Source organism: Salvelinus namaycush, chromosome 40 (assembly GCF_016432855.1).
Source record: "Salvelinus namaycush isolate Seneca chromosome 40, SaNama_1.0, whole genome shotgun sequence".
Classification (NCBI taxonomy): Eukaryota; Metazoa; Chordata; class Actinopteri; order Salmoniformes; family Salmonidae; genus Salvelinus; species Salvelinus namaycush.
Window position 1 is genome coordinate 13,067,745 of NC_052346.1, and position 25,743 is coordinate 13,093,487.

Here is a 25,743-nt window from a genome sequence, read left to right on the forward strand (position 1 = left end):
AGCTATAGGTCAGATACTGTTACTGTTACCACTCCTAATAGCAGCAGCTATAGGGCAGATACTGTTATTATTACCACTCCTAATAGCAGCAGCTATAGGTCAGATACTGTTATTATTACCACTCCTAATAGCAGCAGCTATAGGGCAGATACTGTTATTATTACCACTCCTAATTGCAGCAGCTATAGGTCAGATACTGTTATTATTACCACTCCTAATAGCAGCAGCTATAGGTCAGATACTGTTACCACTCCTAATAGCAGCAGCTATAGGTCAGATACTGTTATTATTACCACTCCTAATAGCAGCAGCTATATGTCAGATACTGTTATTATTACCACTCCTAATAGCAGCAGCTATATGTCAGATACTGTTATTATTACCACTCCTAATAGCAGCAGCTAGCAGGTCAGATACTTTTATTATTACCACTCCTAATAGCAGCAGCTATAGGTCAGATACTGTTACCACTCCTAATAGCAGCAGCTATAGGTCAGGTACTGTTACCACTCCTAATAGCAGCACCTATAGGTCAGATACTGTTATTATTACCACTCCTAATAGCAGCAGCTATAGGTCAGATACTGTCACTGTTACCACTCCTAATAGCAGCAGCTATATGTCAGATACTGTTATTATTACCACTCCTAATAGCAGCAGCTAGCAGGTCAGATACTGTTATTATTACCACTCCTAATAGCAGCAGCTATAGGTCAGATACTGTTACCACTCCTAATAGCAGCAGCTATAGGTCAGGTACTGTTACCACTCCTAATAGCAGCAGCTATAGGTCAGATACTGTTACTGTTACCACTCCTAATAGCAGCAGCTATAGGGCAGATACTGTTATTATTACCACTCCTAATAGCAGCAGCTATAGGTCAGATACTGTTATTATTACCACTCCTAATAGCAGCAGCTATAGGGCCGATACTGTTATTATTACCACTCCTAATAGCAGCAGCTATAGGTCAGATACTGTTATTATTACCACTCCTAATAGCAGCAGCTATAGGGCAGATACTGTTATTATTACCACTCCTAATAGCAGCAGCTATAGGTCAGATACTGTTATTATTACCACTCCTAATAGCAGCAGCTATAGGTCAGATACTGTTATTATTACCACTCCTAATTGCAGCAGCTATAGGTCAGATACTGTTATTATTACCACTCCTAATAGCAGCAGCTATAGGTCAGATACTGTTACCACTCCTAATAGCAGCAGCTATAGGTCAGGTACTGTTATTATTACCACTCCTAATAGCAGCAGCTATAGGTCAGATACTGTTGTTATTACCACTCCTAATAGCAGCAGCTAGCAGGTCAGATACTGTTATTATTACCACTCCTAATAGCAGCAGCTATAGGTCAGGTACTGTTATTTTTACCACTCCTAATAGCAGCAGCTATAGGTCAGATACTGTTGTTATTACCACTCCTAATAGCAGCAGCTAGCAGGTCAGATACTGTTATTATTACCACTCCTAATAGCAGCAGCTATAGGTCAGATACTGTTACCACTCCTAATAGCAGCAGCTATAGGTCAGGTACTGTTACCACTCCTAATAGCAGCAGCTATAGGTCAGATACTGTTACTGTTACCACTCCTAATAGCAGCAGCTATAGGGCAGATACTGTTATTATTACCACTCCTAATAGCAGCAGCTATAGGTCAGATACTGTTATTATTACCACTCCTAATAGCAGCAGCTATAGGTCAGATACTGTTATTATTACCACTCCTAATAGCAGCAGCTATAGGGCAGATACTGTTATTATTACCACTCCTAATAGCAGCAGCTATAGGTCAGGTACTGTTACCACTCCTAATAGCAGCAGCTATAGGTCAGATACTGTTACTGTTACCACTCCTAATAGCAGCAGCTATAGGGCAGATACTGTTATTATTACCACTCCTAATAGCAGCAGCTATAGGTCAGATACTGTTATTATTACCACTCCTAATAGCAGCAGCTATAGGGCAGATACTGTTATTATTACCACTCCTAATAGCAGCAGCTATAGGTCAGGTACTGTTACCACTCCTAATAGCAGCAGCTATAGGTCAGATACTGTTACTGTTACCACTCCTAATAGCAGCAGCTATATGTCAGATACTGTTATTATTACCACTCCTAATAGCAGCAGCTATAGGTCAGATACTGTTACCACTCCTAATAGCAGCAGCTATAGGTCAGATACTGTTACCACTCCTAATAGCAGCAGCTATAGGTCAGATACTGTTATTATTACCACTCCTAATAGCAGCAGCTATAGGTCAGATACTGTTATTATTACCACTCCTAATAGCAGCAGCTATAGGTCAGATACTGTTACCACTCCTAATAGCAGCAGCTATAGGTCAGATACTGTTATTATTACCACTCCTAATAGCAGCAGCTATAGGTCAGATACTGTTACCACTCCTAATAGCAGCAGCTATAGGTCAGGTACTGTCACTGTTACCACTCCTAATAGCAGCAGCTATAGGTCAGATACTGTTACCACTCCTAATAGCAGCAGCTATAGGTCAGATACTGTTACCACTCCTAATAGCAGCAGCTATAGGTCAGATACTGTTATTATTACCACTCCTAATAGCAGCAGCTATAGGTCAGATACTGTTATTATTACCACTCCTAATAGCAGCAGCTATAGGTCAGATACTGTTATTATTACCACTCCTAATAGCAGCAGCTATAGGTCAGATACTGTTATTATTACCACTCCTAATAGCAGCAGCTATAGGTCAGATACTGTTATTATTACCACTCCTAATAGCAGCAGCTATAGGTCAGATACTGTTATTATTACCACTCCTAATAGCAGCAGCTATAGGTCAGATACTGTTACCACTCCTAATAGCAGCAGCTATAGGTCAGATACTGTTATTATTACCACTCCTAATAGCAGCAGCTAGCAGGTCAGATACTGTTATTATTACCACTTCTAATAGCAGCAGCTATAGGTCAGATACTGTTACCACTCCTAATAGCAGCAGCTATAGGTCAGATACTGTTACCACTCCTAATAGCAGCAGCTATAGGTCAGATACTGTTATTATTACCACTCCTAATAGCAGCAGCTATAGGTCAGATACTGTTATTATTACCACTCCTAATAGCAGCAGCTATAGGTCAGATACTGTTATTATTACCACTCCTAATAGCAGCAGCTATAGGTCAGATACTGTTATTATTACCACTCCTAATAGCAGCAGCTATAGGTCAGGTACTGGTATTATTACCACTCCTAATAGCAGCAGCTATAGGTCAGATACTGTTATTATTACCACTCCTAATAGCAGCAGCTATAGGTCAGATACTGTTATTATTACCACTCCTAATAGCAGCAGCTATAGGTCAGACACTGTTATTATTACCACTCCTAATAGCAGCAGCTATAGGTCAGATACTGTTATTATTACCACTCCTAATAGCAGCAGCTATAGGTCAGGTACTGTTATTATTACCACTCCTAATAGCAGCAGCTATAGGTCAGGTACTGTTATTATTACCACTCCTAATAGCAGCAGCTATAGGTCAGACACTGTTATTATTACCACTCCTAATAGCAGCAGCTATAGGTCAGATACTGTTATTATTACCACTCCTAATAGCAGCAGCTATAGGTCAGATACTGTTACCACTCCTAATAGCAGCAGCTATAGGTCAGGTACTGTTACTGTTACCACTCCTAATACAGCCAGTATTGTTATGGTAGATATGTGTTTGTTGCCTCTTCACTAGTGTGTGTATCTCTGTCCAGGTGTGGCATGCTGTCTGAGGCAGGTGGACCGTACAGGGAAACTCCTGCCCCCAGGTACTGTAACGCCCAATGACACTCACACATAAACACATGCAACTCTTACTTCGTCCTAATTGTATGTATGTATTGATGCAGGGCTCGACATACAGGGCTGCCTGCTGGCCCTGGGAGGTTTTGGAAGCCCTCCAGGCCAGTCAAACCACCACGTCAATGGCCCCCCAAAATAATATTGTAATAATTATATTTTCAATCTAGGTTATATGTGTAATTGTTGAAAAAAACGACAAATTCCCAAAGCTGTTAGTTCGTTATGTAGATTATCACACGCTCACTGACTAGTTCATCTGTCGGGCAGCAAGAGTGAGCAGCTTGCCACTGGTTGTTGTGTGGAGCTGCACACAGAAGAAGGACAGTAGTAGGGTTGTTGGTAGGGTATGAAGGAAATATGTTTCAACTTAGCATTTACTGGTAGATATTATAAGGCAACAATGGGTATGAAACACAGGTATTTAAGATGTTTGGCCCAAGTCTTGGTTAAATCTTTGCAATGCACAGTTTTGTCATCATGCTCTGTTTGAATGAAAGTTTCTCAAGGCTTTCCATAACCTTCCCAGTGAAATGTTGACTACACAGGAGGCCTACCTGGCACAATTCTTTCAGGAAGATTTGTATAAATATGGTGGGCATTTGTTTTGCAAACTCTGCCATCACATGTATATTGTAGGCTCCATGGTACAGTAGCTCTACACTGCTAGACAAACACAATGGTCTCTTGCAAGTTGAGCAATTTAATAACAAAATAACATTTGGTATTTTTCCCAGATCTTAAAAGTGGTCTCCCGATGTGGTTTAAGCATTGTTGTGGACTTAAAATATTCAATTTTTGTTTTTCTATAAAATAAATAAGTGTGATTTTGATAGTGAAAACCTGAGAACTCGGAAACCGGGAAAAACGAACTATTATGGTTATTATGGGCTAGCTTGCTCAGCCCGCAAACTAAAGATAAAATCACCTGATATAGATTTTTGAGGGGGCAGTAGCTTTCAGTTGGCAATGGCCCGGTGTGCCACTGGCAATTTACATGAATGTATTTACCTGAATGTCAAGACCTGTGTGTGTGTGTTACCTCCCACAGTGTGTGAGGAGCTGAGTGTTCGTGACGCTGGGGTTAGGCTGATGACCTCCCTGTGCCTCTGTCCTGGAACGGCCCCCAAAGACACACAGCTGTTCCTGTACTTCAGTGTGGGGACAGCACCCTCCTCTGGCTTGGAGGGGGAAATCATTGTAGAGCGGTCCAACACAGTTAAACAGGTGGGAAATGACTGCGTATCGTTTGGCCTGCTGGTCTGTCTATCTGCTTGCCTGCCTGTGTCTGTCTCTCTGTCAGACAGTGTATCTGCTTCTCTGCTAATGAGTGCTAATCCTATCCATACATCCTATTGTAGTGTCTCAAGAAAATGTTGGAGTCAGCAAGACTTGAAGGTAAAACTATTGGATTATAGAGTGTGTCCCTTCTCCCTTGTGTGTGCATTTGTGTTAATGGTGTCGAGTTAATGGTGTGTGTGTTGTGTGTACAGGGGACGGTTGGCATCTAAGGAGGCTGGACTGGTGTGAGGAGGTGGGAGAGGCTTTGATGGACGAGGTCAGTAACCAGAATTATAAAACTGGTTGTTTGGATGATGATTGGTTGATACAGGGAGTTATTCATGACAATCACCCGGGTAATGCCTGTTAAGTTTAATTTGAATGATCAATGCTCCTTCAGCGTCCCACAGCCCAGCCAGGCAATTAATAAACTTGATCTCCCCTGGGGAAAAAATGTCTCAACAGTTGAGGTTTGTCTAAGCCTTGTTGCCTTGCCGACCTGTGCAACAACGTTGCAGGTTTTTTTTTTTTCGATCTCCCCCGTGCATTAGAGATCTCCACCGTGCATTAGAGATCTCCACCGTGCATTAGAGATCTCCACTGTGCATTAGAGATCTCCACCGTGCATTAGAGATCTCCACCGTGCATTAGAGATCTCCACCGTGCATTAGAGATCTCCACCGTGCATTAGAGATCTCCACCGTGCCATAGAGAATGATCGTGTCCAGAGGAGACTCATTATAATGGATATATCCAAAGAAATGGCAATAGAAATAAAGGTAAAACAAACAGAAATGCGCATAGTTTGCTGTCAGTTCAGCTGCTTGACATGATTGTGTGTTCGCTTTAGTTGACTAGTTGGCAAAGGAGAAGAAGAATAGCAAGAAGGAGAAGAAGCCTTGCATAGCAAAAAGTGTTTTGCTTAGAACGGACGACCAACCCGCTTGGCTGACAACTTCAGAATCTCAGAACTAACGACTGGCTTTTGCCCGGACTATATCGTCTGGTGGAAGGATGAAATAAAACAAATGTACTCATTAAAACATATATATTTTTTATGAAAACAGGTTGTTCATCTTAAAAATAAAAAAAATAAAGGTTTTTAAATGTTACCTTTATTTAACTAGGCAAGTCAGTTAAGAACAAATTCTTATTTTCAATGACAGCCTAGGAACAGTGGGTTAACTGCCTTGTTCAGGGGCAGAACGACAGATTTGTACCTTGTCAGCTTGGGGATTCGAAACTTGCAACCTTTCGGTTACTAGTCCAACGATCTAACTCCTAGGCTACCCTGCCGCCCCATATGTCGGCAATTGTTTTGTTAAAGCAATAAGGGCCCTCGAACCCGGGGATTATCGTGAATAACACCCTCCTAAGTGCTGTTTCCTCGGACCTCCGCGTCAGGCTTAAGAACAGGCCATAGTCGGGTGTTATTCTCACGATAATCCCTGGGTCCTAATAAATTATTGCTTCTGCGAAATCAGGAAGTGGGATACATTTTCCGCTCTCTTTTTCACTCACTGCCACAACCTCTCTCATTTCTTCCCCAGGAGGCGTCTCTCTCGGAGCTGAAGATGAGTCACGGAGACGCTCTGGTGATTACTGAGGGACGACTTCCTCCCAAGGTACACTCAACTTCCTGTTCTCTTACAACCCCATTTACTCTCTGCAGACACGTATTCCCTCTCTCACGTCCCCCCTCTCTCTCTCAGGGTTTTCTGAAGCTGTCAGTCTGGCTGTATGTGGAGCCGAGTGCCTACCCCGTTGTCTCCATGGAGACAGAGGTCAACGGCATGGCCGCGGTGTCCACGGAGGGTCAGAGGTTGGATGTCATGACTGCAGGTGAGACACACACACACACAGTATGAAACTAGGTATGAAGGTATGCAACCAAGTCCACTGGTTAAAATGTGTGTGTGTTTAGTGGGAGCTGAGGTGGAGCTGAGGACTGTGGGACAGGTGGAGCTCTCAGAGGAGGCTACACTGGAAGAGCTGAAGACTCAGGTAGTGTGTGTGTTGATACTGCTCCTTCTAGCGTGTGTATGTCCATGCTGTGTGTGTTAATAGTCTGTGTGTTAGGTGCTGACCCTGCCGGCGCTGCAGTATGTATGTGTGCCCACTCCTGCGTTTCTGCGTGTGTGGCAGCTGGAGGGACAGAGACTAACCCGTATCCTCAGAGGACAACAACACACACTCAGGTACACACACACTCCTCCCTCTCACTTCTGTCCATCTCCTCTCGTCCCTTTCTTTCTCTCAACAACATGTATCTGTTCACAGGAAGTTGAAGTTGAGCAGTGGGGTGGAGTTTTGTGTGCAGCAGCTACTGAGAGAAGAGGATCTTGGGTAAGCCTGGGGTTATTCTACTCTCATTGGTCAGTTAAGCAGATACCGTAAGCATGATTTCTGGATCTGTTGTTATCCCTCCCTCGCTCTTTTCTTCCTCTCCCTCCATCTTATTGCCCCATTTTCCCCCCTCCCCCAGTCCTAAGGAGGTGTTGCTGCGTGTCCAGATGGGGGTGCCAGGGGAGAGGGGTTACTACCCTCCAGAGGAACTGGTCTGGGATGCTTCTCGAGACCCTTCCCCCAGATCGCTACGCTCTGCCCTGGCCTCAACATACGGCCTCTCTCCTGACTCCCTGCTACTGGCCAAGCACCAGCCACACACACACACCTGGGAGACTTTCTCCAACTGGGTAAGAGATGTGGAGGGAGGGAGGAAGCCTGATGTTTTGTTGTCACTCTCCTGTGGTTTATTTTATGACTCTTCCTGGCGCTTGTTGATGATGCGTGCACACAGAGCCAGCAGGTGTCCAAACGTAAGAAGAAGAAAAAGGCAGAGTCTCTGCTTGGAGCGCCTTTCCACCTTAAAGACGGTGACATCATCGGTGTCAAGGTAACAAATGCACCTCTGTGGTTCAATGTATTGGTTGCTTTCCAGCCTGCTCTGCTTTAATTGGACAGAACTTGCTTATTGAATGTGACATGGTTTTCTGATTGGATAATACGTCGACAGTAACATGGTGTTTTCTGATTGGACAGAACCTGTTGATTGACAATAACCGGGACTTTAGCACCCAACAGGATGAGCAGAGGTTAAGGGAAGAGAAGGAGCAACGCAGGAAAGGGTGGGGCTTCTTAAAAGATGCAATGAGACTCAGGTCACAGTGTATGACATTAGCTTTACAAGAAAGTGTATTTATAGTTAAAGTTAATATAAATACAAAAGTAAATGTATACATTTTACATTGATACTATTTCCTCTTTACTCCTGTAGAGGGCAGGGTGCGGGGGCTGAAGTTGAGACCAACCGAGGGGTGGGACCAGAGAAGAAGATGGAGCCAATCAAAGCCAGAAAGCCAGAGGTGGCCCTGTCAATCAACGTGGGGGTGTTCAGATAGCCTCGCCTTACACACACACAAACAAACACATACAGTACACATGCGCACATACAGACTTTCTCACCGTGGCATCGCTCAACATAATGAAAAATCTTCTGGACATCTGTTTATACGCCAAACATTTTTGATAATGTGTTCACACAGCATGACCCCTCCATACATCTGCTATCTACTGCTTGTGTAGGTCTGGTGGTGGGATGACTTACTGGTTCGCTATACAGACCTCTGTTTATTCAATGTTACAAGCTGCAGTCTCTGACTGTCAATACCTCTGGATCCCTTCTCCCCTCTACATGAGATCCAATAGGAACCAGTATTTCTACATGAGATCCAATAGGAACCAGTATTTCCACTCATAGTACTGGGTGTATTACATATATATTGGTATGTATTTACAGTATCTGCTGACTAGTTTGCAATGGTACACACCACAGAGGTATAGATATGTACCAGTAGATTATAGATAATATATACACCTATATTTCTAATAAGAGTTAGTGGGTTTATATCCATGTCTTAACATGGACGAGCCACAATTCAGCTCAGTCCGGAATAGTCCCCCCTACCTCATTTCTCTACCTCTGTTGCGCCCTCTCTCGCTCTACCTTTCTTTCCCTCCTAACTTCATCTTCGCTTAGTGGTCTCACCCTCTCGCCATTTTCCTTACATGGGAAAGAGTCCAAGTGTTTTCTCTGTATCCCATCATGCCTCTGTACCAGAGTTGATCACATTAATCGTACGATAATTATGTTTGTTTCATGTGCATGCGGTGGGTGTGTGTGGACGGACTTCAGGGAGTTAAAATAATGAATGGATCATTTGACTAATATGTCATACATAACTTTTAGAAATGACGGTTCGACAATGAATACGAGCGACTTTGTTTTGGATTATGAGATTATTTGATTTCTTAACTAATCTGATGTTTTTAATTTTGCATTTGCTGTAAGAATAACTTAGTTAGTTTTGAGTACTGTATGACTTCTATTTGTGGTGTGGGTCAGTGCCAAGAAGCAAGGTTTGACAGATGTGTTTTGGATTAAATACAGAATAAAACGGATCAAGATGCATGTTTGCAAATCTTGTTTTATTTATTTTGAAGTCATGATGCATGTTTACAGACCTTTATCATTTGCATATTCTCTGTTGCAACCACAAATCATAGTAGGCCTACACATTTGAATTTACAACATGTTGCCAGTGCCAAGAAGCAGATTCTCCATACAACCATCATATTTGGCTATACCAAAACAATGCTTATCAAACAACAAACAACATGAACAATTAATCAAATGGCCATTAGGACTATTTACATTACCCCCCCCCCCCCCTTGTTTTTACTCTGCTGCTACTCGCTGTTTATTATCTATGCATAGTCTCTTTACCTCTACCTACATATTACCTCGACTAACCTGTACCCCCGCACATTGACTACCCCCTTTATATAGCCTCGTTATTTTTATTCTGTTACTTCTTATTTTAGTTTTTACTTTAGTTTATTTAGTACATGTTTTCTTAACTCTTTCTTGAGCTACATTGTTGGTTAAGAGCTTGTAAGGAAGCATTTCACGGTAAGGTCTACAACTGTTGTATTCGTCACTTGTGACAAATACAATTTAATTTGACATAAATTATGTGGGTGTGTGTGATATTGACCTGTCCTGGGTTAGGTGGTGACAGGGCCGTGGGAGGTATTGCTTTCAGCATCATGTTGTGCATTATGATCTGATGCATTTGAGCATTCTGCATCAACATCAGCTCCACCATGTCTAACACACACACACATGAAAATGAACATATACACATACACACACACACACACCAGTAGCTGCATTTTGCATTTGTGTGTGTGTTGACCTTCTTTGATGCTCCCAGACCGTGGTGCAGGGTAAGGCTGAGGGGGTATCTGTTGTATGAGGGGCTGTTGCTGTGGTAACTGCTGTATGAAGGTAGTAGGCTGCTGGGGAAACTACAGACCAAGAGAGAAATAGCATCAGCTATCTGTGTGTAAGAGAGAAAGAAGAGCAAGAGGAAGATAGAGAAAGAGAAGGATTTTTGTCTCACCATTTGCTGGGGGTGCAGGGGCAGGCTGGTAGATATGGATGGGGGCCGGAGGAGGAAGCAGAAGGACGGGAGGAGGTCTGGGCGGTACCGTCTCCCCAGGTCCTCCAACATGTGCTGCTCCTGCAGGCAACACACACACAGACAAAGTTATCACGTGAGTTTGATGATGATAATGGTGATGATAAATAACTTAATGATGTCATACCCTCAGTCTTTGCAGCAGGTCCTTTTTTCATCTAAGCACACTGTGCAGTGCATCCGCCTGTCCATCAAAACTCCTTGGCCAATCAGAATTAGGAGTAACATCAGAAAACACAGTCACACAAAAAGGAACAATCAGGGTTTGCTTGTACTTCAACGTTTCATTACAATATTTATTTTCAAACATTTTGTAGTCTTACTGGTGGATAGGGCAGACTCTGCTCTGCCATCCTTGTTGTCCCTCTCATTCTCCAGTCTCTGTGGACATGAAGACAAGCAGGAGGGGAGTAGTCAGCAGTCAACGAGGCCATGTGCAGCCAGAACTCACATCAGAAAAGATTGCCTCTTTTACTACTCTTTGTTATACTCATAAGTTAAAAACATGGCATTTCTGTCTATCAAAGTAAATGATCAGATGACTATTTGATATCCAAAATTTTAAAAACTCAATCAAATAATCAATGACCTTCTCCAGCAGCCTGTGTTTGAGTCAGGTCAACTGGTCAAGCATGGGATCAGTCATTCTGAGAGTACTGTATTCTCCACACTGTGAAGTTGTCCACTCACACACACACACACACACACACAGCAATAAGTGACTGAGGGTCACCGCTGTAGCCGTACGTCACACACCTTTCGATCAGCTCTGTCTCTACGCCAAACTGAGACCACTTACCTGGTTACTAAGGGACACAACTGTTTATGCCAACCAAGCCACGCCTGCTTGGTTACCTTTCTTGGTTTTGGTCTTGATCATAGGTTATTGTTTACAATCTGAGACTACACAAGCAGTGTATTTCTCTTGAACAACAACCCAGTAAGGCAATTAAAGAAATGTAAAAGTAAGTGTCAGTGAAACTGTTTGGGATAAGAATAGAAAGTAATATATGCAATCAACACACAGACTGTTACAAATTGGTATAAACTTGGGTGGTCATTTAATCATACCAGATTGGCACCCAAATAGGGTCTGGAATGAGAAGCTCTGGGCTGAAAATGTATAAATTGAGTCTTTATTGGAGGGATTGGAGGTCTTCTCCTGTCCAAAAAGTTGGACCCAGGGACAAACGTAATAATTTGGAGGCCCCAGGCAGAGGCCAGTCTGAGGCCCCCCACCCCTCATTTAAAAAAAGAGATTTATAGTAAAGACATAGAATTTAACTGTAAAAATATTTTACCTTTTAACCCCCTCGAGTCTATGGGCCCGGGCCTGGGTTTCTACTGAGCTAACATGTGGAATTGTTTTAAGATGGTCATACCAAGGATCATTTAGCTATTTACTTTAGAATTTAAGGACCCATGTAGGTATCAAAAATATATATGAAAAAAATGATTTGATGAAACATTGAATTTGGCCTTACTGCTGTTTTTTGTTATATTTATTTATGCCTCAAGCAGAGATTTTTATTTCTGTTTAATGGTAAGTCTGCTGGTGCCCGGACCTGAAAACAATCAGACCCATACCCGAATGGACCCAAGGACAACCCGAGCTAGACACGACCCATACCCTAACATACCAGAGTGACATAAAATATCAGCCAAGTTGCTTTTCTAGTTAATGAATAGGTCAATAAATTCATAATAAAGTCAATAAATTCACCTAATAGCTTAAAATAAATATGCTATAGGTCAGGGGTATTCAACTCTTACCCTATGAGGTCCGGAGCCTGCTGGTTTTCTGTTCTACCTGATAATTAATTACATCCATCTGGTGTCCCAGGTCTAAATCAGGCCCTGAATGGAGGGGGACAATGAAAAAATAGTAGTGGAACTGGCTTTGAGTTCCAGCGTTGAGTTTGAAGGCTATAGGTTATATAGAGCCATCATAGTGTCCATTCGGGCCCACTCTGGTCTATCGGCTGTAGTTACATAGACCCAAGACCAGATGACAATCAAAGGCTGTGTTCACACAGGCAGCCCAATTCTGATCAAAATTTACTGGGTGAGAGGGTCTGGTTTCGGTGCCAATGCACCACACAACCAATAAACAAAGCATACTGACTTCGTGCACTTCAATGTCATGGTTTGCATTTTCAACACCACAATAGACTAGTCCCCAGGTCCAGAACAGAGGCTGGGAAACGCACAGTATTAAATAGAGCCATGACTACATGGAACTCTGCCACAACAGCTAACAAGTTTTTAAAAAACAGATAAAAGAACACCTTACTGCACAAAGGGGACTGAGAAGAGACATAGACATGTTATATATATTGTATTGTAATTTGCACTGTACTATGTATTAGTCCTAGATATTGTGTGTATGTACTCATATGTAGACTATGTGCGACGTTTTAAATGTACAGTGGGGCAAAAATTGCCAACAAAGGGTATATAACAAAGTATTGAGATAAACTTTTGTTATTGACCAAATACTTATTTTCCACCATAATTTGCAAATAAATTCATTAAAAATCCTACAATGTGATTTTCTGGATTTTTTTTCTCATTTTGTCTGTCATAGTTGAAGTGTACCTATGATGAAAATTACAGGCCTCTCTCATCTTTTTAAGTGGGAGAACTTGCACAATTGGTGGCTGACTAAATACTTTTTTGCCCCACTGTATTTCGGTCCTTGACTAATAATGTCCTGTACTATGTATTATGTCCTGTTTATGTGGAACCCAGGAAGAGTAGCTGATGCTTTTGCAGTGGATAATGGGGATCCTAATAAATACCAAGTGTCAATCTTGACAAACAGAAAATACCTTTCTCCCTACCTTGTAGGCTTACCCAGTATAGAATGTAGGGCTTGACTTTTTGGTGTTTTGTAACAGATGTCTCTTTCCATTCATCAATTTGGCTGCTGCACAGTTTGGATTGATTGATTTTATTTGTCAGTAAAAAAATATATATATATTGTGGTCCCTATTTTTTTTTTTACATAAATAAATAGATATAGACACATTACAGAGATAGACATGAAAAAATGCTGAGGGGGGAGTTTAAGTACAATTCTTACAAGCTTGTTTGGCTGGTAGCTTACTCTTTAGATGTTTGGGGCTGCTGGTGAACCGTGATGTGCAGGCATATTCAAAGTGACACTGGACTTGCACATTAGCTAGGTTTCCATCCAATTTTAAACAGATTTTCATGCGAATATTCAAAAATCGAAATAAAACAATATGCCTAGGGCCAACCAAGTGGCGCAGCAGTCTAAGTTGAGGTGTCACTACAGTCCCAGTTCGAGGTTGTGTTACAGCTGGCTGTGACTGGGAGACTCATGAGGCTGCACACAATTGGACCAGCGTCGTCCAGGTTTGGGGAGGGTTTGGCTGGCCCGGGATTTCCTTATTCCATCACGCTCTAGTGACTCCTTGGGAAGGAGAGCTTGCAAGCTGACTTCAGTCACCAGTTGGCCAGTGTTTCATCTGACATATTTGTGTGGCTGGCTTCCGGGTTAAGTGAGCAGTGCGGGTTTGGTGCTGGACAACATAAAAATTGTAACAAATATATATATATAGCCTTTAGCAAACAGAGAAGCTTAGGCCTAACCCCAGAGAGATAGAGGTAGAGAAATGCCAGGGGCATGCTACGACACCCACATGCATTTCTTTATGTCAGATGGCTGCTGCGTCTGCTATACAGATATAGACATACATCATTTTTTAAATCAAAATATTTTTTGTAAAGAGAAGTATTATATTGTTAGATTACAGGAGTAACTCTAGTAGGCCTGAAAAAAAGTATTCCTCCCCTCAAGTTCACTTGTCGGAATCAGTTGGAACGCTGGGGCGCACTGCCGTCATATCATAGGCCTGCAGTAGCTAAAGCTTAATAATAGCCACACCATACCAAACCTTCCCAAACATTTCTAAGCTTTATTAGTGTAATATGAAAAGTAAGTCTAACCATTATTTATAGGGAAAGTATGAGCAGAAGAGCAAATGTAAACCAGGGAAAAACGCACTACTCTCCCATGTGCCCAATAAAAAAAAAACACACAACACCCCCCCCAGAGCAAAAAAATATATAGTTGGACCACCCCTCCACAGTACATTTAGATGTGTCTATAACTGGTATTTTGACCAATCAGATCAGCTCTGAAAAAGATCTCACTGAAAAGATTAGAGGAAAAAAATATCTGAATTGTGCTGCCTGTATAAATGCAACTAACCCTGAACCAACCTGCACAGGTTTGAAATTTGGACCCGGACCTGGTCTCGGGTATTCGTGTTCGGGTGGACCATGAAGAGCTCTAATATGTAGTTAGTGGACAAAATCCGTAGTCAAGATACCTCAGTTGACAGTTGAACTTGGGAAACACAACGCTATGCTGCTACTGGTTAACTCATTTCCCCCGGGCATTTAGTGCGCCGTTTGCATAGGTGGAGTAGTTGGTTTAAAAAGCTTCATGATCCAGTCAAAAACAGGCACACATTTTTAAAATAGCAGTGTATGGGTGGACTATTTTTGTAACTCTCTACATATATTGGGTAAATTCCTTTTCAGTCAAAGTTTAGCTTCACCATTCAGTCCTCTGATTGGTTTGTAACTTGTCAGTCAGTGACCTGTAGAATGTGGGAGGGAGTTTTTTACAGTGCATGTAAAATGTAAGAGAGCATGAATGCTATTGGCTGGGAAATTCGCTCCGAGTGTGTTGATTGGCCATATTAGCGGAGGAAACTTTATAAAGGCGGTGCGAAAACTACATGGCGGCCATATTGAATTTCATATTGACAGTTGTTCCAAAGATTTTCCATTCGAGGTACAAGAAAGTGAAAGGTTTTAGTGGAATAATCAGCGATTTCAGGACATTTGTCCCTAACCTTTAATGGTTGTGTTTCAACCAAGACATGGACGAAGATGAACGACAGAGGAAACTAGAAGCTGGAAGAGCAAAGGTTTGTAACGATTTATGGTTAATACATCAAAGTAACGTTAGATATCTAGCCAACAAGCTAACCTAGCTAAACGTATCAGTATCAGCAACATTGTCGTACAATAAAGTAACGTTAATAGGTTGCAGTTGCTTGATTGAGGGCTTTGAGTAAGTTAAAGTTTTAGCTACAAATTGAATCGCTATCAAAGCTACCTAACTACATGACATGTAGCTATGGTTAGCCGAGTCTAAACTAGCTACAGTATAGTAACTAGCTAAACACTTTGCTATTCATGAATTATAAAGCCCCACTTTGTGGCTTGCTAAACAAATGTTGGTATTGTTCTATCGTTGACTCACCAACCCAGCTGACGTTATACTGCCAATTTTAACTACCCTATTGTCTCATCTACTATTTTAATAACTTACTTTGATAAATGACTTAACTAAATGCACCCAGTTTACTACTGTTTATTAACTTAGTTAGCATTTGGCTAGTTGCTGTAGAAACGATTTCCTATTCAGTTTGCTACCCCAGCCCAAATATATTCCCCTTCTGTTTACTGACTAGTGTGGGCCGCTTACTGGAGGAGTATCATCCCTGTTTATCCAGGTGATGATGGCAGGAGGATTTGGATAGTCTGTAACGTTGTGTGGTTGCGTTTAAGATATACATTCTCTGCACAACTCTGCGCATATGATCCGATATTTGCAATGCATGGAGAGGTGTGAAACACTACCACTGAGGTTTAAAATCTCAGGACCAGGCAGGCCAATGTAATATAAAGACTCTATAATCCGCGCAGACCTTAGCGAAAATGTCTTGACCTGTCTTGTACTCTGCGCGCATCAACCCTACGGTTCCCCACAACGGTGTCTATATCGCTTCAGGTATGACCTCTCCCAGCAGTTGTTGTTAATTTAGATTTGCATGTGCAATAGATTATGAGGAATCTGACCGTCTCACCAGAGTCTTGAACGGATGCATGACCTACCTATTTTTGGCACACCTCAAACCTGGGCGATTCTCACGCAGCTGAGTTGGTATGACTTCCTTCACAATAACTTAATTGATAAACCATTGTTATACCCAATGACAGAAATCCACCAACATGCAGCGCAGTCAGTTGGTAAGTGGTGTGAGATACAGGCTCTTGGGTTGTGGTGATTCTGTCTATTGATCTAGAACAGGGGTGGCCAACCTTCATCCAGGAGAGATAATGAGTATTATTCAGGCTTTTGCACCAGCCCTGCTCCAACATACCTGATTCAGCTAATCAAGGTCCTGGTGAGCAGCTGATTAGCAGCAAGAAGCCTGTGGTAGCTTTAGCTCTGCATGCGGAGGGTTTGCCACCCCCTGGTCTATCTATGGGATCTATTCATCTGTTTTGGGATGTTGACTCACTGTCTTTTATCACTGTCTTACGTCTCTGTCTCTTTTTCAATGGGTTCTGTTTTGTGGACGGGACACATTTATTAAACTTTGCAGATAGAAATGCACCACGCAGAGACTTCTGTTCATTTATTTCCACATGATTGAAGTTGTCCCCCTAGACACTGATCCACCAGCAGTCTTCAGTTTTCCCCCCTAGACACCGATCCACCAGCAGTCTTCAGTTGTCCCCCCTAATAGTTTAATTAGTGGAGGGCTCTCTGATATCAAAGCAGGTGTGTCATTGTAAACGCACACCATCAGATGGCGCCATGACACTAAAGCTGGCCTCTGGTCCTCGAGGACTCTCAACAGTAGACATTTTTATTGTAACCCTGGACAAGCACACCTGATTCAACTTATCAACTAATCATCAAGCCCTCAGTGAGCTGAATGAGGCGTGTTTGTCGAGGGCTACAACGAAACTGTGTACTGTAGGCGGTACTTGAGGACCAGGGTTGGGAAACACTGGTCTAAAATAGTATAGAAAAAAGGGTGCAGTTTCAGACATAATCGAACACATTGGATCCCAGTAGGCCTTCTCTTGCAGTTAGCAGGCCAACCCTGACATGGCACTTCTGAAGGAGCTAGTATGCCCTCAAATATAGCAACAGAATTAGAAAAGTTGAAAACTAATCAACAAATGGGCATGACATAGGCTGCAGTAGGCTTTTTCATGCTTGTCTGAATTGTGAAATCGTCAGTTAGCCACTTATGGCAGCTGTTGCTATGGTGACATGCCACGTCTGCATCAGTTGTCTTTTGCTTTGAGGCAAACCAAGCTCCCATCTTCAGTTTGAACACAAATAGCCTACATACGTACACACACAGCTGCCTGTCTGATAGTATTAGTGTGTAGAGCAGCATGTTCGACTACAGCCAAGTCTAGCCTCACTTTAACACAGATACAGACACAGGAGGCTGTGGATGGTGAGTGGGAGTAGAGTGGGTGTGTACAGTATCTGCTGAAAGCTGGGCAGACTTCAATCGAGTAGAACCGCCCACATGTAGAGATCAGGCATTGAAATACACATACATACACACACACACACACACACATTCATGTGGGTCAGTAGCACTGCTCAATGCAACATGAGTTCTGGGGCTGGACATGGCATGGGTCGGCTTGTTACGGGTTTGCATAGTTTGGAACAAAGCACGTGCTACCACATTGACACACACTTTGGGCTCGAGACAAAGCTCCTCCTGCGTTCTCTGCATTACACTGCCATCCCAACCCTCGGCGGGAGGTTGAAGTGTCATATTGAGACTAGTGTGCTCGTCTGCCTTGTGTGTGTTGTCTCAACTGTGTGTGATTGATAGATTGGTCTGATGGTTTGAAAGGGAGAGTGTGTGAGGGAGAGAAAGGCTGCATGAGGGAGAGAAAGGCTGCGGGCGGGAGGGAGACAGGGGGAGGGAGCGAGAGTCAGAGGTGGAGCGTTATACGAGGGTCTCTGAACCACTGTAATCTGATTTAAGCTGCTTATAGAAGAGGGGAGAGAGAGAGACCGGGATGCTGAAAGAGATGCAAAGAGAGATTGGATGCACAATTACATTGACTAAATCAGTGCACTTGGACTTCAAATGTAAGGTTTTTCCGATTGCTCTGTTGGAAACCTTGTTGTCCAATGATAGTGGTTTTGGGAGATCTATGGAGCGATGCTGGGAGGTTGACTGTTAGGACTAAGTGGAGACGGTTCAATCAGGGATGTTACCTGAATGCTGGGAAGATGATCTGAATCAAACTCTTGTTCTTGCTCATTAGGCAGATGAAAACCTTCACCACTTAAACCTATAGCCTTTTCTGACTTCTTAAGTCACTGGGATGATTGATTGAAACTTTGACCTTTTATTCCCTGATCGGAATGATGGATTTGAACTTTGATGGACTTTTGGTGGACTCTAACCCCTGACTTCTAACCCCTGACATGCTGATAGTGTGGTGGTGTTCGGCCCTCCTGACCTACGTGTCCCTCTACCTCTCCCTGTCCTTCCTGCGTAGCTTGCTAGCTTCCGACAGAAAAGGGCGAAAGGGGACGGTCAAGTCGCGCAGAAAAAGACGCAGAAGAGGAAGGGCCCGTCTCCAACGCAGAATGACGGCCCAGCGCAAGGTCGCCCCCTAGGGATGGACCTCCAGACAGACGGCAACGCCACACAGCAGGACCGCATGTGTAACCATGAGGTGAGCCTCTGGCTGATGAATGAAAGGAATGTGAATATCCACACTGTTGCATAGGCTGACTCTATAGTTTAATGCAGATATTTCATTCATAAGGTCTTTGTCAGATTTGATTGTATGCCAATCCAATCCCAACTCTATGAGCATGTATCTCTCCATGGGTCAGAACATGTCATTCGTTTCTCTGTGGAATCAAAATTAAAAGGATTCAGAAGACAGATTGGCTACGGTGTCTGACCCATATGTCTCAACGTATGGATGTCAACTCAGCAGCCTCCTATGCTTTAGCAACCCCCCCACACACAGGGTAAAAATGGGTCACTAAACACAGATGCTTGTGGTGGCTGGTTGTCATAGCAACATGAATGTGATTACTGTCAACTCTATGTACAGGCTTTAAAGGGGAAGTCCATCTAATCATGGAAATAATAAAGCAAGCCATCTATTGAGTTTGTTCAATGCGGTGTGTTTGTGCAATGCTAGAACAAAAGCCTGCACCATCTGCATCACCCTACAGCTTTCAATGACTAATATTAGATGGTCACACTGCTTTAAATGTATAGTTCACCCAAATTATCAAACTTGTCTAATCTTATAGATGGCCAAGCAGGTAGTCTATGAATATGTGCAATATGACTAGGTTTACTTACCCCCCCAAAATGTAACCCTTAAGGAACCACAACGTTTTGGTGAGACAGATCCGAGCCAACTTCCAGAGTTCCAGGGGCACTTGGAGCAACACCATCCCCAGGAGGGAAGCAGTGTCCTGGGGGAGCAGGCGGTCGATGGGCAGCCTGAGGAGATGGAGGTTGTGGGAGACGAGGTCCTAGTGGTTCACACTGGGAAAGATCAACTCAAGGTACTTAACCGTACATACATACACAGTTTATTTAATCAATAAGGCCCGAGGAGGTGTGGTATATGGCCAATATACCACGGCTAAGGATACAGTGCCTGGATACAGACCTTAGCTGTGGTATATTGGCCATATACCACAAACCCCTGAGGTGCCTTATTATAAACTGATTACAAACATAATTAGACCAGTAAAAAGTGTTATAAAAATTGTCATACACATGGTATACGGTCTGATATACCACGTCTTCCAGACAATCAACATTCAGTCTTTGTCTATGAATTAGGAAATATGGAAAGCTTTTTCTATTGTAGAGGATGGATGGGAGAGAATCGGCTTGAATTCTATTTTCGTTATTGCTGGAGAAATAATCGTGTTATAAATACGTACCAGGAGAAATGGGCTAGACGTGTGTTCATATGCATGCCCTGCAACAAAAGTTACACACACACACTTCACTTGTGTGTTGTACCTCGTTTCCCTCCTTCAGGGAACAGTAGTTATATTCATTACTTTATGGTTAGATGCACTTGTTTGACACACACACACACACACACACACACACACACACACACACACACACACACACACACACACACACACACACACACACACATACACCACTCCTAACTGGGTTGGGTATTTTGTGAAGTAACTAAATCTACAATCCTTCATTTTCTCCTATCACAGCCATTAAACTCTGTGCCCAAAGGTGCCCTTCTTTGTGAGGCATTGGAAAACCTCCCTGGTCATTGTGGTTGAATCTGTGCTTGTAATTCACTACTCATCTGAGGGACCTTAGAGTTAATTATGTGTGGGGCACAGAGATGAGGTAGTCATTTAAAAAATCATGTTAAACACATTGCACACAGTGAGTCAATGCAACTTATTATGTGAGTTGTGAAGCAAAGATTTACTCTTGTACTAATTTAGGCTTGTCACAACAAAATGGTAGAATACTTATTGACTCAAGACATTTCAGCTTTTCATTCCACTTTGACATTATGGGGTATTGTGTGTAGGCCAGTGATGACAAATCTTAATATAATCCATTTTAAATTCAGGCTGTAACACAACAACAATGTCTAGTGAATACTTTCTGAAGGTACATCTTTCTCTGTTCTCTCCCTCCCTTCCTCCCTCCCCAATTTCCCTCTCACTCTCTCTGCGCTCTCTCTCCCTCTGCTCAGTTTCCCTTTCACTCGCTCTCTGCTCAGTCTCCCTCCCTCTCTCTCTCTCTCTCTCTCTCTGCTCAGTCTCCCTCTGCTCAGATTCCCTTTCACTCGCTCTCTGTTCAGTCTCCCTCTCGCTCTGCTCTCTCTCTCCATCTCTGCCTGTTCCTCTCTCACTCTGTTATACTTTGCATTCCCCTTGCAATCATATATTTGCCATTTAGCAGACACTTTTAAAGCAAAGTGATCTGACTAAAATGTAATAAAGGAAGGTGTTAAGAATAAAATGTGTGTGCATGTCTGACTCTGGTCTTTCTCTCTGCAGCAGTTACAGGCAGCAGTAGAGAAGCGTAATGAGATCATTAGAAGACTGAGCTGTAACCTGCAGGAGGCGCTGGAGAGCAGAGACCAGGTACAGCAGGAGGCCTCCTCCCTCACTGGACAGATACAGGCCCTGCAGATGCAGCTACAGCAGGTACACGCTCACACACACACTTCAAAAATTCTAAAAACATTAGTGTTTTTATTTTACTGCTAGTAATGAAGTAGTGAATGTAAGCTCTTCGATGTCCCTGTATTCTTTTCCAGACCTCTCAGTTCTTTCGCTCCAGGACACAAGGTGGCTCGGAGCTCTCCCTAGCCCAGCGGCAGGCCTCCCAGCCTGACCACACCTCCCACGACCTCTCCTCACTCCCCAACCACCTGGAGGTCCCAGTAACAGAACCAGGGAACCAAATACACACACATCGAATGGGACATGAACAGACTGGAGCTGGGTGTGAGAGCCTAGAACAATGTATTGATCCTGAGATGGATGTACTGATGCACACATTGAGGAGAGAGCTGCTAGAGGAGAGGGAGAAAAACCAGCTCATTCTTTCCCAACTAGAAGAGGAGAGGAAAGGGAGGGAGGAGGAGAGGAGAGAGATCCACCAGTACAAGGAGGAGAAGGAGGTGTTGAATAGGGAATTGCAGGAGCTAAGGAGGAGACTGGAGGAGGAGGAGAGGGAGAGAAAGAACGAGAGGGAGGATGAGCGAGAGATCAGGGAAAGGCAGGAAGAGGAGAAGAGGAGACTTGGAGAGGAGGTGCAGAGAGTCAGACAGCTGTTGGGGGAGAGAGGGAGAACGAGGGAGGAGTTGGGATTCAAGGCTTCTAAAGACAAACTGAACCAGGCAAAGGCTAGTGAGGAGGAGGAGGAGGATAGAGGGAGAGAGGAGTGCCTTCTGGACGTGTCCCTCCCAACTGATGGCACCCCGCTGTTGGAGCGCTACTTGTCCTCGGCCCTCCCCTCACACTCATCCTGGGCCAATGAAAGTCTGGAGGAGTGCAGCCTGCTGGACGAGCACAACCTGCTAGACAACTCTGGCAACTACAGGTCAGAGGGAAATTGCTGTGTGTTTTTGCCCTTATGGTGGATTTTCCCCCCATACGAATCACATCTCCTAATCTCTCTCCTTTCAGTCCTCTCATCCCTCTCTCCCTACATCCTACCACAGGTTTGAGCTGGACAGTGATATCGTTAGTGGTGGTCGCCAATCCCAGCTGTCCTTTTCGCAGGAAGAACAAACTCACTTTTCCGTCCCACCATCCACTGCACGGTCCCCCCACCCTGACCCTGAGAACGAAACCTTGCCCTCTTTCACCTCCCAGTGGCAGAACGACCCCTTCTCTGTCTCACGAGACCCCAGCGAGACCTCTGAGAGACTCAGTGAGACGTCGGAGAGTCAGGAGATCTCAGACCTGGGCAAGGAGCTGCTCATCCAGCAGTGTGGAGACCTCAGGGAGGAGGTGGCTCTGAGGGAGAGGGAGAAGGAGGTGGTGATTGAGGAGTTGAGGAGGAGCGCTGAGGAGCTGGAGGATGCCAGAGCCAGGTGAGTGTTATGTGTACCTGTCTACCATACCTTTGTGTTGGAGAACTTACAGCTCATATTCATGGTGTGTGTGTGTAGGTGGGCCCAGGTCTCTGAGGAGCTGCAGGAGGTGCACTGGGAGCTTGAGGAGGAGCAGGAGAAGAGGAGGAGAGCTGAGGAGGAGGTCAGCCTGAAAACACACGAGGAGGACAATCTGAAGAACAGACTCTGCACCTTACTGGAGGAGAGAGAGAAAGATATGGAGAAACTCAACTCCTCTCCTCTCCTAGAAAAGGAGGGAGGTACCCTCCTCCCCAGCCAGGAGCGAGTGATGGAACAGCTAAAAGAGGAGAAATCTCTCCTCCTCTCTCGTCTAAAACAGCAGGAAGAGCTGCTCTCCTCTGTCCGGTTGGAGAAAGGAAGCAACAAGGAGAAAGAGGGGGAGCTGAGGGAGGTGGAGGAGGAGAAGAGTGTCCTCCTCTCCAGGTTGAGGCAGCAGGAGCAGCTGGTCTCCTCTCTGCAGGAGGTGAAACAGGCAGGAGACTCTGTCTCCTCTGAAGTCCATGCTCTGTTTGGACGACAGCTACAGTCACTACAGGTAGCTAGGAGCGTTCTTCTTCCTCCCTCACTACTTCTCCCTCTTTTTCACTTTTTCCTCTCTTCCCTCCCTCTTATTCTTTTGTTTCTCCTAGCTAATCCTGGTGTTTTTCTCTCTCTCTCGCTCTCTCTCGCTTCCTCCCCTCTTCCCTCCCTCTCATTCTTTTGTTTCTCCTTTTTCTCTCTCTATCTATCTATATGTATAACATTTGTTTGATTGGGTCCAAGCTAATAACCTCTCCTCTACAGACCCATCGTGACCAGCTTCTAGCCCTGCTGGAAGAAACTAAATCCAGGCACAAAACCACCACTGCCCTCCTCGGTCAGAAAACCCTGGAGCTCGACACCGCTCAGAAAGAGATGGACAGAGTCCAAAAGGAGGCGGAGGAGAGGGAGAGGAGGATAGAGCAGACAGAGAGGGAGAAAACAGAGGTAGAGTCTGAGTTGCTGTGTCTGAGACAGAACCTGTGTAACCTGGAGGAGGTGCAGGCCCAGGGAGCGAGGGAGGAGGGCAGAAGGAGAGAGGAGGAGATGGACAGAACCACGCGGAGGATGGAGAAGGTGATGGCGGAGGAGCTGGAGGAGTTCCAGAGACGGCTCCGAGCCAAGGAGGAAGAGGTGAGGAGGAGGATGGTTGTGATGAGGAGGAGGAGGAGGATGGTGATGATTAGACTATGTATTTGGACCTGTTCAGGAAGTACTGAACAGACATGATATGACATCTCTTTTTCAGGTGGAGGAGGAGCGGGAGAAGTGGGAGGAGGAGAGGCAGGAGAAGGACGAGGAGGTGCAGGGGGTGAGACGCCTGCTGGAGGAGCAGCGGAGGGAGAGGGAGCAGGAGGTGAAAGCGCTCCTGGAGCAGCAGATGAGGTCTGTGGAGGAGGCCACAGAGAGACTGAGGAGATCTCACAGTGAGGACGTGCAGGAGCTGCAGGAGAAACACCAGGAGGAGGTGTCTGAGCTGAGCAGCCGTCTGGAGAGAGAGCTGTGTGAGCAGAGGCACAGTCTGGAGGAGGAGCAGAAGAGACAGATCAGCCTTATCAAACAGGTACACACACACCACAACCTCAACCTATACGCATACCTGTGTGCTGCTTGTCATCCACCCTCTCTCTCTCTCTCTCGCTCTTGTTCTGTCTCCAGGTGAATGAGAGAGAACACCAGAGGATGCTGTTGGAGATGATGTCACAGCAGAGGGAGGAGCTTAGCCGTTTGAAGGCAGAGCTATCAGGGGAACAGAGGGAGAGCATGGAGGCAGCCCACCAAGCAGAACTACTGCAGATACAGGTACACACACAACTAGACACAGGCACACACACACACACACCACCAACCTTATCAGGTTTTCCGTTAAGCAGTTTTTATTAAACTGGCGCCGGCCAGTTGTCCCAAAAAATAAATAATAATCCCATTGCAAAATATGTATGTAAATACATTTGACCGGTCATGCTTATCGGTCTACAGGTTAATTTGCATAATTTAGTAGAATTCAGTTAGCGCGTGTGTGTTTTCGTTGGTCGTTATGTTTATCACACACGCACAGCATACAGATGCAGAGCCTATATGAGCGGAAAATCTGTCAGTGGCGAGAGCTGCTGCTACAAGTCCTCAAACAGCTCATTCCTTCCTGCTGGAGTGAAACATGCTTTTATAATAACAATTCTAAATGAAATCGTGTTAAACTTTTTGATGTTCACGATTTAAAAAGAGGTACTATTTTTATTTCTCAACTGATAATTGAAGCTCGCTTCCCATTCGCCATTCAAGTACAATGGTAGGCAGGCTTCATCCCATCACACTTTACAATGAGCTGGAGGCAGTATGCATTTGGGAAAAATATAGGTAGTAGTTTAAAACCTGAACGTTTTACTTCATATTATGACTTGGCATGGCTTCAAAATATAATCACACCATAGAAACGTGGAGGCAATTAGTTTACGAAGACTTCCATTGAAACCAGTAGCCTATATTTTTTTTGTACGTGTTCTATTGTTCTATCACTTTCATTGTCCAGTAGCCAAAGGCACAATC

General features: G+C 44.1%; 2 protein-coding genes and 1 pseudogene across 3 annotated transcripts in view; 2 read left to right on the forward strand and 1 right to left on the reverse strand.

Annotated features, from left to right (window-relative positions):
- The first annotated feature begins 3,774 nt into the window (after positions 1-3,774).
- LOC120033546 (ubiquitin carboxyl-terminal hydrolase 40-like) lies at positions 3,775-9,609 on the forward strand. 2 transcript variants are annotated; one of them, XM_038979940.1, is made up of 13 exons: positions 3,775-3,825; positions 4,908-5,083; positions 5,218-5,254; positions 5,350-5,414; positions 6,688-6,762; positions 6,850-6,979; positions 7,062-7,141; positions 7,217-7,335; positions 7,418-7,483; positions 7,623-7,833; positions 7,938-8,033; positions 8,180-8,265; positions 8,415-9,609. In XM_038979940.1, the coding sequence occupies exons 2-13, from the start codon at positions 4,949-4,951 to the stop codon at positions 8,536-8,538; spliced, it is 1,224 nt and encodes a 407-aa protein (XP_038835868.1). In that variant the 5' UTR covers positions 3,775-3,825; positions 4,908-4,948; the 3' UTR covers positions 8,539-9,609. The 2 variants fall into 2 exon arrangements, with proteins under 2 accessions (XP_038835868.1, XP_038835869.1); XM_038979941.1 differs by lacking the exons at positions 3,775-3,825; positions 5,218-5,254 and having other exon boundaries at positions 4,970-5,083.
- On the reverse strand, positions 8,801-16,613 carry LOC120033236 (annotated as a pseudogene).
- A 124-nt stretch (positions 16,614-16,737) lies between these two features.
- The window catches only part of LOC120033237 (pericentrin-like), a 32,089-nt gene continuing 23,083 nt past the window's right edge, over positions 16,738-25,743 (forward strand). The window contains exons 1-11 of the mRNA XM_038979517.1: positions 16,738-16,755; positions 19,060-19,239; positions 19,910-20,095; positions 21,590-21,739; positions 21,853-22,640; positions 22,762-23,136; positions 23,215-23,299; positions 23,498-23,713; positions 23,962-24,330; positions 24,446-24,760; positions 24,856-24,999. Coding sequence (XP_038835445.1) covers positions 16,738-16,755; positions 19,060-19,239; positions 19,910-20,095; positions 21,590-21,739; positions 21,853-22,640; positions 22,762-23,136; positions 23,215-23,299; positions 23,498-23,713; positions 23,962-24,330; positions 24,446-24,760; positions 24,856-24,999 — 2,826 coding nt within the window. The remainder of the gene's footprint in view (positions 16,756-19,059; positions 19,240-19,909; positions 20,096-21,589; positions 21,740-21,852; positions 22,641-22,761; positions 23,137-23,214; positions 23,300-23,497; positions 23,714-23,961; positions 24,331-24,445; positions 24,761-24,855; positions 25,000-25,743) is intronic.